Source organism: Haliotis cracherodii, unplaced genomic scaffold (assembly GCF_022045235.1).
Source record: "Haliotis cracherodii isolate W230 unplaced genomic scaffold, xgHalCrac1.p SCAF_7, whole genome shotgun sequence".
Taxonomy (NCBI): Eukaryota; Metazoa; Mollusca; class Gastropoda; order Lepetellida; family Haliotidae; genus Haliotis; species Haliotis cracherodii.
Window position 1 is genome coordinate 40,095,564 of NW_027266330.1, and position 15,011 is coordinate 40,110,574.

Here is a 15,011-nt window from a genome sequence, read left to right on the forward strand (position 1 = left end):
AAACATTCCCAGGCCCCACCATCCCAGCCCCCTTCACCACATATCCCAAATCAATGCAAAATGCAAAATACGTCATTTAGTTGAAGTGTTCTGTATTCCTTTTGTAATCAACTATACCTTACTTTTAACTTTAACAGGAGTTCACTCAGCACTTTATGCATCTTTTATTAGATATAAACTTAACCAATGCTTGCCGTAATAGTCGTAAGAGGCGACTAACGGGATCTGATGGTCAGGCTCGCTGACATGGTTGATGCATGTCATCTTATCCCAATAGCGTGGATCGATGTCCATGATCAGTGTTAGAAACTAACAGTTTTAGTCCTTAGCCCTTATAATGATAGCATATAGCAACACCCTTAAAAAGGGTAAATTTCTACTAGTCCTTATGATACCTGAACTATTGGGGGGGTTGACAAGGACAACAGAACTAGTGCTAATTTCTCAGGCTGATGATGTCAATCACTGGATTGTCTGGTTCATCTCCGATTGTTTACACGTCGCCTTCATATAAATGGATTATTGCTGATTGCGGCGTTAAACAACAGTCAATCAACCAAACAAGCACGTTCCATAGTTGGAATCCCACTCAGTAGGTAACGCTGATCAGCTGGAAGAATCCTTGATCAATATATATCCTTTCTTGATGCCAAGGTGAAGTCTGTCGCAACCCGCAACAGAAACACTGCGGATAGAATTATCACTTGGCACTGAGTACCTGAATGAGTAAGTATATTTAAACCGACTATTGACGCCAGTGAAGGTTAAGTGTTACCCATGTGGTTTGTTATGCTAATATTAACAGTATGTTAGTGTCTTCTATGATTCTGGACCAGCAGACTTGATGACGTCATCAGCTACTTGCCTTTCTTGAGAAGCATCTGTGTCTGACAATCGACATGGAGTGAGATGGATGCGGTAAAACACTTCTTGGAATAATTTAATATCATTATAATTTTATGACACAGAATATATTTGATTACCAATCCAGGCTTCGACAGTCGACCAACGATTCCTACAAATTCGGGGAAAAAACTGTACTTAATGTTTATTCACTAAGCATGTGTCCAATTTGACAATGAGGCGCTATGTAGACAACCAGGTCTTGGCGAGTAATGGTGACGTTCAGACCAAACTGCCTAGGGTTGGTTCAGTCTGAATGGTATTCCTTGGGTTTTTTCTTATTTGTAACATGTATGATCTGGATATGAAGCTGGTAATTCTATTCACATTCTCTTATTTATTGTAACTGTCAGGTTTTGACTTTTACCGCCATTTTATTACTTTGAAAAGTACTATTACAATTATTGGTTGAAGGATACTGTATTTCTCCAAATGAGAAAAGTGGATAAGACAAAGATATTCATTCCATTACGAAAAACGACGAATAATTTATTGTACACCACTCAGAGTTCAATGTGGGTCCGATATGTATTTGCATTATTATACATACAAGATATATAGTTTCCGTTAGTAACAAAACCATAGACTATATACATGTACCTACAAAACGCATTATATAATTCAAAAAGCAGCTTGGCTTTTAAAACGTCGTGAGAGATTTGAGCAGATCTTCGCAAGGACCGGGCATAATTCCTCATATTGACAGTCATATTGTCACATGATATAGCATAAACACCACAGACATTGGCACGGACATAATTTAATATCCTACCCTTACCATAACCTTTAATGTCGTGAGTTATTTCATATTCCATCTAGAGTTTCTTGCTGTCAATGTGTATGTGAACTAGTCGTAACGTAAATACGACAAGTTTGTTTTGAGTTACTTCCCCTTGATGATTTGTCAACATATGCCAGACTGAAAGTATTTTCTGATTTTGTTATCAAATGGAAACATTTGACAGGATACAGTCTGCGTATTGCATGGGGTATCAATGAAGATATGCGAGATATGAATAGAATGAATTCAATCGGGGCGGATGAGGATGCAGACGTGTTTGAAATCACTGACTTTACAACTGCGTCAGATTGGGAGAGGTTCATCGCTCGCTTCGAAGAAATCATCCACGAATGGAAGTTAGCCAATCGACCGCCACTCCCCCCTGCGCCAAAGGACGAATATTCAAATGGAGCCTGGGATGAACGTACTGAAGAGCTACAATTTGCTGATTTCAAATTTAAGATTACCCATAAATTCCTGAAATCGTGCGTTGTGACAACTGAAGGTAGAAGTTCAGAGGAGAAGGATGGAGCCCAGGACAACGACGACACAGAAGATTTTGACGAGAAAACACCAACAGTTTATTCTGATTTAATGAACCTTGACAATGATTTTCCTTCCCGTGCACACCCACTGTGTAGGTGGTATGGCCTCCAGGAATTCCTCACCTTATCACCAGCAGCTAACAATGAGATTATTGATACTGAAAGTAGAACCAAGCTGCTTCTCAGCTCCGCCTCCATTGCTATGAGCAACACCACCTGCAGTGTGCCAGTGTTTGTACAGCAGTCGCACAACTGGAGGAAACTATACTGTGGAACATGTGTTGTTCCTGGAGCAATTGTTGAATTTGAAATGGTTCATCTGAAAAAGATTCCCTCCCAATACGACCATCTAGCTGGTCTCCTAGATGTGTTCAAATCTAAACTAGGATGTGTGTATATCTCTATGCCTCCAGTGTCAGTATCTGTGAGATTCACATACATCTTGTCTGATTGGTCATGTTCTGCCTGGCCCCAGGCTCCTCCAGACTTGTCGTCATTGATGGAAGATGAAGTTGGCTGTTCTGATTTTGGCAACCTTCCTTTCGGAGCATGTGAGGACCCAGTGAGTGACCTACATTTATCTTGCACCTGGCCAAGTCTCTCAGAGGATATGATTGTGGAGAATCATGTTTACTCGGATCTTGACCCCCTACAAGCGCCACAGTGGTCTGTTCGAATCAACATGGTAGATGATCCACTGTGTCTCCTGGGGGATTATATCAGAGAATTCCTTACCCTTACTGAGAGAAAGGAAACAACAGATGAACTCCTTGGAAACCTTGTGTCTGACGATGGAGAAAATGCAGACCTTAGCCAGGCTTTGCAACGTTTGACTGAACCTAACATGCCATATGCCATGCCTTCCATCGGATCTGTAGTGTCAACTGCAACTACACGACTGAAAATAAAACCAGAAGAAGCACCAATAGCTTCGGACATGCTAAACCAAATACTACTATTTCTATTTCCTGATGCCAAAGGGCCAAAATGTGAAGGGGAGGATGAGAATGGAGATGAAGAAGTTAAAGAAAAAACTGCCAGGTACATAGATGTTTTGGCAGAGCTAAAGAAACAGATGAAAACTGCACCTCTTGATAGTTTAACACATCGCTTGGCTGTATGTTTTTCTATAGTTAACCATAATTATGGTGGTTTAAGAGCTGTTGCACACTTGTGGCAAGAGTTTGTCTTGGAGATGAGATTTCGTTGGGAGAATAATCACTTTGTATCAGGAGTTGAAAAGTGTCAACCCAACCTTGGAGCTTGTCTTCTGCACCAGAAGCTTCAGATGCTTAACTGCTGCATCGAGAGGAAGATGAAGAGAGAGTCTTTGGGTTACGGGTATGGTTCAGAATATGACAACTCTGCTGGAGCATCCCCTGATAGTCCTGGTGATCCTTTCAGCAGTGTGTCCGACAAACAAGACACCTCCCCAGCTGAAGGTCGAGTTGATGAGGTAATTGCTGAACGTGTCGGCAGTATAGGAAGTGTTAGTGATGATGAATTCTACGACTGTGATGATGATGAAGATGATGATGCAGATGGAGCTTCAGTCCCAAAGGAGAAGACAAAGTCTGACCGAAAGAATAGCAGGAACAGGGACAGCTCAGAGGACAGAGCCAAGTTGGAGGAAAGTATCGAGTCAGCATCTGTTGCCAGCGAATCGTCCTTTAAAGACAGTGTTTCCCATAAACCTGAAGGTAGACTTGCACCTTTTAAGAACATGAAACTGCAGGGTTCTAGTGAGCAGATGTATGTCCCAATCACACAGGAACCATCACCTATGACAGAAGACATGCTTGAAGAACATGCTGATGTTCTCTCTAAACTTGGATCATCTCAAGAAAGCACACAGCTGCGTGCCAGAATGCAGAGTGCCTGTCTTCTCTCCGATATGGAGTCTTTCAAAGCTGCTAATCCTGGTTGCACATTGGAAGATTTTGTTCGATGGTATTCCCCACGAGATTATATTGAGGATGAAGTCGAAACTGAAGATGGTAAAAAGGAAATAAAAGGCTGCCTTAGTCAAAGAATGCAAATCCCTGGAAACATGTGGGTGGAAGTATGGCAGAGCGCAAGACCAGTTCCTGCAAGACGACAAAGAAGGTTATTTGACGATACAAAAGAAGCTGAAAAGGTCCTCCATTGGCTTAGCTCCATGAAGCCGGCAACTGTTGTTTTTAACTTAATGCCAATGTTAACGCATGCTGCTATAGTAAAGGTCCTTGACAATGAAGATGCCGATGTGCCTGCTGTGAAGACTCTGGTTGACCAGATAGTGTCCAAGGGGGCAAAACTGACAAGAAACCCAATGGCTGATGTCAGAAAGTATGAACATTTGGTCCGACTCATCGAAATGGCAGAGACCCTGATAGCAAGAACAGTGTCCTTGAGGTCCAAATTTTCTGAAGACCTTCTCGAACAACGAGGTGCCGAGAGTGAACTCCATCACTTTGTGTCCTGTCTCCATCAACACCCAGAGGTTACAGTCCGAGGTGGTCCGTGTGGTCCTGTAGGTGCCATCATTCACAAACTGTTTGTCCAGTCACAGAAGGCTTCCTACATGTTGCTAGATGAGGATGAGGAGCCGACTGAAGAAGTGGAGAAAGATGCACATAAACCTGCTAGCACTGTCCCCGACTTCCCACGACCAACAGCCCGCGAATATATACTGAGAGCTATGGTACCAAGGCCTGCTCCTTACTCAAGGGTGCTTCCACAGAAGATGTTCTGTGTTCTGGTAGAAAATGACCACTTTCGGTTAGCAGGAGCATTTTCTTCTGATACAACTTTCCAGTGATAATTTTGCTGCCGACTTAGTGAATTATCATTGCTTGAGTGGTCTGCAACTCACTAACAAACTCTACTGAACAGAATTGTGAGATCATGTTTTAACTCCTCAGAATAGTAAACACAGTTAACAGATCCTGTGTTGATATCAAGATTGTTGGGTGTTATTTATTTGAATGGGTGTGGCAGTTGCTTTATCGTGTTGCCCTTGATTGTCTTACTCACATAATGCAATATGATCTGCTTATATTCTATGCTTTACCAATATAGACATTTTAGATGCAAATTTTGTATTTATTTGTTTTTGTTCTGGAGACATTTGAATACTACTGTTACATATGTTCATAAAATCATCCAAGGCACAGTTTGTCATGACTTCAGTCTTTCCTTGAGATGAACATGGAAGTCTTTCATACCATGCTGTTCTATGCCACAAAGAGAATATTTTCTGTGGGTAAGGCTATCCATATTTTTTACATGTTTCTTATCTCCAGCCTCAAACATCAAAGCAGGCTTGTGAAAAAAAATTAAAAATCTGTTTTTCACTAATTGTGTAACCTACTTTATGACATTTTAAGAACTAGAACATTTGGTACCAGTCCAGTGGATTTGCTTTTGTTTGGAGACTTATAAAGTTGACCTATTTTTTATGAATGTGCAATAGTAGGAGCATTTTCTTTTATCACTTTGGGGCATTAATTTCCACAGCAGCATGGAAAATTGAGATATGATAACTACTTATTTCACGTTGGAATGAATATTCAAAGCTTGCAGGAGATGGGAAACACCAAAACAAATATGGACAGCCTTGTATGTAGGATGTGTAAATGAGTAGAAAACTACAGATTTACTTATAGTTGAATACTGATTATGATGACATGCATAATAAAAAGCTAAATATGCTAATGACTTATCTTGTTAACTCTTTGTCAAACATGAATGTTTGTTTTTTAACACCACACTCAGCAATATTCCAGCTATATGATGGTGGTCTGTAAATCATCAAGTTTGGGTCAGACAAACCAGTGATTGATATGATCATCGATCTAAGCAAATGGGATAAGATGACATGCCATCAACCAAGTCAGTGAGTCTGACCACCTGATCCCTTTAGTCCCCTCTTACAACAAGCATGGGTTGCTGAAGACCTATTCTAACCCGGATCTTCATGTTGGTTAACATAAGTTTTGATGCATTTAAATCTGTGTCCGTAACTTTCCTAAATGTGTTTTGTTGATGTCCACAATGCACAATGCCCATCTTGTACCTTCAATTCCATTCAGTTGTGATAAGTACCCTGGACTCATTTGATACCATATCCACGTTCCCAGCATGATTCAAGTAGTACATCTTTAGTAATACTTTCACAAGCAAGAGGATTTCTGAGCTAGCTTAGAGATAACAGCATTCCAGGTTGTGGCGTCACTTCCGAAATAAATAGGTCAGGGGTGTTTTTAAAATAGAATAGAGAAGTAATATCCTGGATTAGCGAGGATGGTTTACGCCCAGTCTGTCTGAACATATGGCTTTTTCTTGAAGAGGAATTATTTTGGATAAGTCAACAACCAGACCCATAATGAGAGTGCAGTTTGCAGTTGTCATGGTTACTGTGTCAGAAATCTAGTGGAATGCCTGATGAAAACACATTATTAATTTGTAAGTATGTGATATTGTGTGAATCAGGCTTGTCATTAAGCAATCACATGTAAATGTGTATTGTCTATACTTTACAGTTTTGTCACAATTTGACCACCGTTACCACACTTGTTCAAAATCGTGCAGTATTTGGACATCTCAGGAATGTCCTCACAAGTATGTCTTCTTTATCAAGTCTATCTTCTATGTTACGTCTATCTGTATGTCAAGTATTTTTTCTACTTTACCAGTGCAATATGTTTCAAGACATTGTTTGGTCATGTGAAGAATAAAGTTTGTCTTCAAGGTCATTGATAGCCCTGAAAAAATGTGTTTACTGTAGGTCAGTGAAGCTTGGTACAAGATATATAGAAGGTCATTGTAAAATATGTTTGCAATTTTCACTGAAATACCTTTTCCTGCAAATGTACGTACATCATTTTTAGAAACATGATTTCTCCTTACATTAACAGGAGTAATTCTGCAATACAAGCAAGTTTTGTTTGTTTGTTTCTTGATTTACACCGTACTCCGCAATATATTCCAGCTTTATGTGGCGGTCTGCAAATAAACAAGTCTGGACCAGACAAGTCAAGTGATTGACATCATGAGCAACTGGGATATGTTGACATGTACAGTTGTATCAGCCAGGTGACAGTCTGACCACCTGATCCTGTTAGTCACCTCTTACGACAAGCATGGGTTGCTGAAGACCTTTTCTAACCCGGATCTTCATGGGTCGGCAGAGCAAGTAGTGTTGTACTGTGACTGCTCATTGTGAATTATATATATGATTACACAATAGCAAGAGAAATAAAGCCCTGTTTATTTGTGGAGAGGCCTATTTTACAGGAACCAGTAAGTTGGTTGACTTCCAGGTCCTGGAATTGGTAGAAGCCATATGGGGGGTTCAGTTCCAGGCCCTGAGATTTGAAGAAGCCATATGGGTGACATAAATTGTTCGATAAAGGTACTAGCATCTGTACCAAAATGTGGCATTGAAAGAAAGAGCAATATAATAGAAGAAGAAGTCCAACTCCACTCTGTCCTCATTGCTACTACAGATTCTGTAGTGCCACTGTAATATGATTCCCAATTTGTCGGCCACTATGGCTGAAATATAGCCAATGTGATGTAAAGCGTAAACTCACGCAGTCTGCCACTGAGTTAAAATGTTAGTTCAAACATTGTAAGTTCACAATAAATTAGTTATGAGATGTTCATACATAATTTTTTAAAAGTCTGAGGCGATTGGCATTTCATTTTTGGGTGAAACTTTTCAAGGAATTTGTGTCTATGAACTGTTGATGGATGTGATTCACATCAAGCGTGGCTGTAGGATAGGGCATCTTGTGACAATATGATGTGAGGCAGGGTTTTGGTAGTGAGATGGGTAGGGATGAAAGTCTCCTGGCGGCCAAATAACATCTGAAGGGCCAAATACATTCACAAAGAAACAGATAATGCAATGAAGTGGAACATCGTTAACCAAGCTTAAGAGGGACATAGCATAACTCATCTTCACGAGCCAAGGGAGGTAACTGACTAAAAGTCCCATGGAAAGTGGACTTTTATAGTCAGTTAACTCCCTTGACTTGGGAAGATAGGGTGGTCGGGTAAGCTATGTTGGGTGATCAGGCTCATTTAGTTAGCTGATTGGGTGGTCAAACTTGCTGGATTTACTGATTGGGTGGTCGGGTTTGCTGGGTTGGCTGATCCAGTGGTCAGGCTTGCTTGGTTGGCTGATTAGGTGGTCAAGCTTGCTGGGTTGGCTGACTGGGTGGTCAAGCTTGCTGGGTTGGCTGACTGGGTGGTCAGACTTGCTGGGTTGGCTGATCTGGTGGTCAGAATTGCTGGGTTGGCTGATTGGGTGGTCAAGCTTGCTTGGTTGGCTGATCTGGTGGTCAGAATTGCTGGGTTGGCTGATTGGATGGTCAAGCTTGCTTGGTTGGCTGATTGTGTGGTCAGACTTGCTGGGTATGCTGATTGGGTGGTCAGGCTTGCTGGGATGGCTGATTGTGTGGTCAGGCTTGCTGGATTTGCTGATTAGGTGGTAAGACTTGCTGGGTATGCTGATTGGGTGGTCAGACTTGCTGGGTATGCTGATTGGGTGGTCAAGCTTGCTGGGTTGGCTGATTAGGTGGTCAGGCTTGCTGGGTTGGGTGGCTAGGCTTGCTGGGTTGGCTGATTAGGTGGTCAGGATTGCTTGGTTGGCTGATTAGGTGGTAGGCTTGCTGGGTTGGGTGGTCAGGCTTACTGGGTTGGCTGATTGTGTGGTCAGACTTGCTTGGTTTGGTGATTATTATTGCTATCATTATTATTATAATTATACCACAGGTATCCAGGTACTAGTATCTGCTCAAATGTGGTGTGGTTTTATTTGTTCCCTGGCCAGTTTGCATTCCAGTTATCATTCTCAACTCCCTGGGGTGTATACAACACAAGCTGGCTGCCAGCTGTAGAAGGTTTTTACACCTACCTCACATGTTGGGTACCCATCCCCTGCAGGGTGAAAAGAGGCACATTTGAACTGAGTCACTTGCCCAGTGTGACACCACACGTTCTGACACTTGTGTTTCGGGTGTATGTACGTATTCGTGTTTCCACCATCGGACGAGTGGGTTTGGTTCTTTTGAGTGGACAGGGCGAAGGTACTGTTCACAAGGGGCTGTTGACATTTTAATCTTACTTTTAGTTATTATTATTTCATTCTGTTCTTGAAACTGATGGTTTGTGTATATGAACCCAACAATAATTTCAAAACTAATTGCTGACTTTACTTGTCTATTATAAAAAAATAGCTGCCACATTGAAAGCGTCTGCATGTATCATTATACACGTTTATGAGCAGTAAGTAAATGGTATGTTTTTTCTGAATTTGTAGATTCTGCCTATCCAAAAATAAAGAAAAGTGGAAACAAAAATATTTCCTGAAAGGCACGTTTTATTTCCACTGAAGTTCAACTTATGTGTTCATCACAAAACCAATTTGCGTACAAGATGACAACCTCCGACACTGAAGGGACAAACTTTACTTACACTGCTCACATGCCAACATATTCAGAGAACAATTTGGAGAACGAAGAACTGGAATGTCGTTTTTTTTTATTTTTCCCGCCTGTTGACCAGGATTTTAAAAAGATCTAATATAGCTACAAGGCTCAGAAGTTGGCCTGACCAATCAAGAAATAATTTCATAACACTTCATCCTTCTATTGCTACAAAAATCCAACATGTCTTTCCATTGCCCTCATGTTCATGGTGCTGATCTGTTGTATGGACGCCTTTGTCGTTTGCTTGCATATTCCTGTTTACCATTTTATTGTTACCTTATTATCCCCACGCCCAACAAAGTTGGCGGGGGATATAGAAACGGGCTCCGTCAGTCCGTCCGTCACGTTTCGTTTCCGGAGCACAACTCATAAACCGTTCAATATTTTTTTATCAAACTTTGCAGGTCTGTCAGATACATGCTGAACTGGTGCATTTTGCTATTTAGAAATTTTAGATTTTTTTATTTTTTACGTTTCCATGGCAACAAGATGGACTTAGGTTCCAAACTCTATTTTTTTTACAATTTCCATGACAAGTTCCACCTCGGTTAAAAAAGGTTCGGGTTTGTTTAGATTTAATTATCTCATAAATTCTGCAACAGGGGCAGGGAATATAGCCACGTTAGTGGTAAACTCTTGTTTAACTAGTGTTGCAGATGTTCCAGAAGAAATGTCGTGAGACACAGTCTCTTGGCCAAAACCGATTCCCGACATGGGTACAATGTGTGAAGCCCATTTCCGTGATATTGCTGGAATATTGCTAAAAGCGGCGTAAAGCCATACTCACTCACTCACTCTTGGCCAAAACATATACATTTCATTCCTTATGAACAGCTCTACCCGTAGTGTTGAAACAACATATTTTCCATTTTGAATATTGACAAGGTGAAGCCTAATTTTTTAATAAGCACTATCTTTTCCGTCTACAGGTACATTATCTGAATAGGTTCGACTGGCCTGGTGACATGTAAGCTGTCTGTGGATTGCAACACTACTTGAAATTGATTAACTCATTCGTCCCATATTTTGCTATAAAACACATATAGCTGACCCCCATGAGGTCAACGTGTTCAGAGTTCACTACTTCAATCTGATACTATCTTTGAACAGGCCGTTGTCATGGCGTCTTCGTCTAACGTGAATGTCATAAGGTTATCCGTGTTTGTTTCCACAGCACCTAATTGTTTGTAGAAGTTGATACCGCTTGTGTTCCCTCGTTTGGCCATCCACTGCATATATCCGCAACCCCAGGACAGGGCTAACTGCAAAACAACAGTGAAAACGATGGCAGTGAGGATGAAACACAAATAGAGTCAGGCAGATAGGGTGAGATTACTGCATATATTTCATAGTAAACAGGTCACGCTGACACGACGACAGGAAACCAGCCTTGACCTACTTACGCGGCTGTGGTTGACAACTGTTATAAGAGTCGCCAAATGCGGTTTTATTTGTTCCCCGGCAAGTGGATCAGTTTGCATTCCAGTTATCATTCTCAACTCCCTGGGGAGTGTACAACATAAGCTACCTTCGAGCGCTAGAGGGTTTTTAACACCCGCCTCACATGTCGGATACAGAGGCACATTTGAACTAAATCACTTGCTCAGGGTGACACCACACGTTTTGACACTTGTATTTCGGGTGTATATAGTATTCGTGTTCCACCATCTGGTCATCTGCCAGTGGGTTATTCTGAGTGCACCGGGTGTATGTACTGTACACTGGGGGTATTGACAACTTTGAAAAGACATGTGAACATTGTTGGAAGGGTATGATCTAAGCACCTGGGACATGCTAGCCTGGCTCTTTTGACCGCTTGCCCACTCCGCCCTTGTCTGTCGATGCTCCATGCTGTCTCTCGCTCATGCGTCCCTGACAGATATAGTTTACCAACTGACCTCTTTACAAGTGTACAATGTTATCTATCCACCTCACGTCACACGCTCTGTGTATCAGGTAAACAGGCCTAGCCACAGTTTAAGATAACGTACCGAGGACTCAGTAAACGCCCTACTGATGCGGGAAGTGAGCGCATGTTGTTTAACGCGTCATTTAGAAATAATCAGAAAATGTATCACAAAGGCATGTATAGAATCAAAGAGCCTTGCCATCGTGTATGATGTACACTCAACGAAGCCCGACCAGTTGGCTATCACAACAACCATTAGGTATAATGGGGGCCTAATGTGACCCGGAATCCCCACAACATAAGGCATATCTCAACCCTCACTTCAGTGTCCATGGATGTGCATATCCTCACCCTAAAGCCCTGTAATGGTTTTTAATTGTTATCGTTTTGAAACAATTTAATTCATGCATTTTGCTTATTATGTGTTAATATATTGCTAAATGCCATATGAAAGTTGCAGGACGCATGCAGCTGGAGTCAAGCCCGTCATACTCTGCACTGTTGGATGATGTTACCTTCATTGCAGAGGCCCACAGTGCTGATCCGACCCCCTTCCTCCTGAAGTCCCTTTCCACAAACAGGTCCTCCACGTACAGGAAGCGCCCAGTCAAGGTGGTGAAGGACCACATGTACATCAGGTAGCCAACAAGCCGGGATCTGCCTGGAAGAGATGAAGTCAGACCTCATGGTCACGTAATGGGAGGGTGGAGAAAGGGCTTCCGACGTCAATTGAGGCTGTTCATTTTAGTTGCCACACACAAAACCACAAACTAACCTAGGTACAAAAACTTGGTGATACTAAGCACAATTATGCTGGCATCTTAATTGTATTACAGTCAGTACTTGTGACTAAACATTCCATGTCATACACCATCATGCTGGCATCCAATTGTATAACAGTCAGTACTTGTGACTAAACACCCCATGTCATACACCAATAGCGTTACATGTTGTTCCAAACAACAGATGCAAAAACAGTCGTCAGTGTATCGTCGTCAAGTTGTGGTTGTTCGGCGAATCTGAGTTTATGAACAATATGCTTGGGATATGACGTTAGTGCTTTGCTTCACTTGATACTGATGGGTGCAGTGAGTCGGGGAATTCATATATATATATATATGTCGCATTTAGAAACACTAGCGATTGACAACCGAGTTCAGAGCACGTCGCGCTGACCGGGACTACAGTCGACACATTACACGTCCGTTAACACGGTGTTCTGTAGAACACATCAGTGAATCAAGGTGGGCTTGACGTGACTCACCTGTTGATTGTGTCTCTTCTGCCACGAAACAATCGAACACCTTCTTCTCTCCAAAGCCATCTCTTTTCAAAGCTGGAATGATTTCAGCCAGTGAGTTTTAACAGTCCCCCTACACAGTACACATGCAGTCAGATGAAGAATTTATCAACCCCCTATACCAGAACTCAACACCACCAATATGTCGTCAGTAGAATATAACATCTATTTCCTTGAAGAACAGCTTCTGCTAAAGCTCCTCTCCTGGAGAAAAGATATTGCTACTATTATATGATGGATTAATGCCGCATCAATCACCATGGTGACAGCATCTAATACTGAGAAGTCCAGTTTATCCTTGGATTCCCTGCTACAGTTGCAGGGTTAACTTCATAAACAAATTGAAGGTCAATACAGCAAACTACGGTTATAACGAACTAAAAGGAACCACTAATTTTAGTTCGTTATAACCGTAATTCGTTATAAACATATATACAGCATATATACCGCAAATGGCTGGGACAAAAAAACCAGTTCGTTATATCCGCCAGTTCGTTATAAGCGTGTTCGTTATAAACGTAGTTTACTGTATATTTGAAATGGTCTCACATACCATGAGTGCACACCAACCACTGGTGTCAGTGCCCCAGACGAGACTGCACACTTGTAGACTGCACATCAACCACTGGTGTCCGTGCTAGTGCTGTTGCTACTACTGCTACTACTGCTACTACTGCTACTGCTACTACTACTACTACTACTATTACTACTACTACTATTACTACTACTACTATTACTACTACGACTACTACTACTACTGCTGCTGCTCCAACTTCTACTGCTGCAAGTACTACAACTACTGGTGCTGCTGCTGCTGCTACTACAAGAACTACTACTGCTGCTGCTGCTAATGCTGCTACTACTACAACTACTACTGCTGTTGCAACTTGTACTACAGGCTGCTGCTCCCACTACTACTACTGCTACTACTACAACTACTACAACTACTACAACTACTACAACTACTACTACTACTGCTACTACTACAACTACTACTGCTGTTGCAACTTGTACTACAGGCTGCTGCTCCCACTACTACTACTGCTACTACTACAACTACTATTACTACTACTACAGCTACTACTGCTGCTACTACTACTAGAACTACTACTGCTACTACAACAACTACAGCTGTTGCAACTAGCACTACAGGCATGTTCTGCTGAGAACGTTGGAGGCAGAATGTTCGTAGTTTTCTATTGAGAAACAAAGCTCACTTACTCTTGACATTGGTCTTCAAGAGATGAAGGTTGCCTTCGTGTGTGGCAAAACCCTGTAAACACACATACGGACACCCTTAACATGGACTACAAAAGGACTGCAGGTTAAGTATTAGGAGATGTGTTTTTTTACATAATACGTGACAAGAGAAGGATTAAACATAATTAAAATGACAGGTAGTGGTGTATGCTTTCCATATCATACGACAAACATAGAGTGCTGGTGACCTGTTCTACCCCGGAATGTGCACTGAGAGTCTTGGATACTTCATAGACAAACACAGAGTGATGTGACCTGTTCTACTCCGGAATGTCCACTGAGAGTCTGGGACACTGCATGGACAAATATCGAGTGTTGGGTGCATGTTCCAAGCCGGAATGTCCATTGAGAGTCTTGGATACTTCATACACAAACATAGAGTGATGTGACCTGTTGTAGCCTGGAATGTGCACTGAGAGTCTGGGACACCACTCTACCTATGTATGCCTGTGTCTACCTATGTATGCCTGTGTCTACCTATGTATGCCTATGTCTACCTATGTATGCCTGTGTCTACCTATGTATGCCTGTGTCTACCTATGTATGCCTGTATCTACCTATGTATGCCTGTGTCTACCTATGTATGCCTGTGTCTACCTATATATGCCTGTGTCTACCTATGTATCCCTGTGTCTACCTATGTATGCCTGTATCTACCTATGTATGCCTGTGTCTACCTATGTATGCCTGTATCTACCTATGTATGCCTGTGTCTACCTATGTATCCCTGTGTCTACCTATAGCTCAGCTTGTTTCGCTCACCTGCATCAACCGTACTATCTCATCACAGTCGTCCTCGCGAGCTTCTCTCACTGAAAAGTCGGCCATACTTGAA

General features: G+C 41.8%; 2 protein-coding genes across 2 annotated transcripts; one reads left to right on the top strand and one right to left on the bottom strand.

Moving 5' to 3' along the window:
• Positions 1–1,804: 1,804 nt before the first annotated feature.
• LOC139448009 (rab3 GTPase-activating protein catalytic subunit-like) lies at positions 1,805–5,896 on the top strand. Its single transcript, XM_071229509.1, has one exon. The coding sequence runs from the start codon at positions 1,907–1,909 to the stop codon at positions 5,027–5,029; it is 3,123 nt and encodes a 1,040-aa protein (XP_071085610.1). The 5' UTR covers positions 1,805–1,906; the 3' UTR covers positions 5,030–5,896.
• Positions 5,897–9,595: 3,699 nt separating this feature from the next.
• On the bottom strand, positions 9,596–15,011 carry LOC139448030 (thialysine N-epsilon-acetyltransferase-like). The gene is made up of 5 exons (XM_071229531.1): positions 14,939–15,011; positions 14,138–14,189; positions 12,881–12,952; positions 12,132–12,277; positions 9,596–10,969 (listed from the first exon to the last, which is right to left on the bottom strand). The coding sequence occupies exons 1-5, from the start codon at positions 15,002–15,004 to the stop codon at positions 10,793–10,795; spliced, it is 513 nt and encodes a 170-aa protein (XP_071085632.1). The 5' UTR covers positions 15,005–15,011; the 3' UTR covers positions 9,596–10,792.

Excerpts from the sequence above, each read along its gene's own strand:
- LOC139448030 (XM_071229531.1), bottom strand. The coding sequence starts at position 15,004 with ATGGCCGACTTTTCAGTGAGAGAAGCTCGCGAGGACGACTGTGATGAG. Across the intron at positions 14,190-14,938 it reads AGATAGTACGGTTGATGCAG|GGTTTTGCCACACACGAAGG; the intron begins GTGAGCGAAACA and ends GTGTGTTTACAG. Across the intron at positions 10,970-12,131 it reads TGTGGGCCTCTGCAATGAAG|TTAGCCCTGTCCTGGGGTTG; the intron begins GTAACATCATCC and ends GTTGTTTTGCAG.
- LOC139448009 (XM_071229509.1), top strand. The coding sequence starts at position 1,907 with ATGCGAGATATGAATAGAATGAATTCAATCGGGGCGGATGAGGATGCA.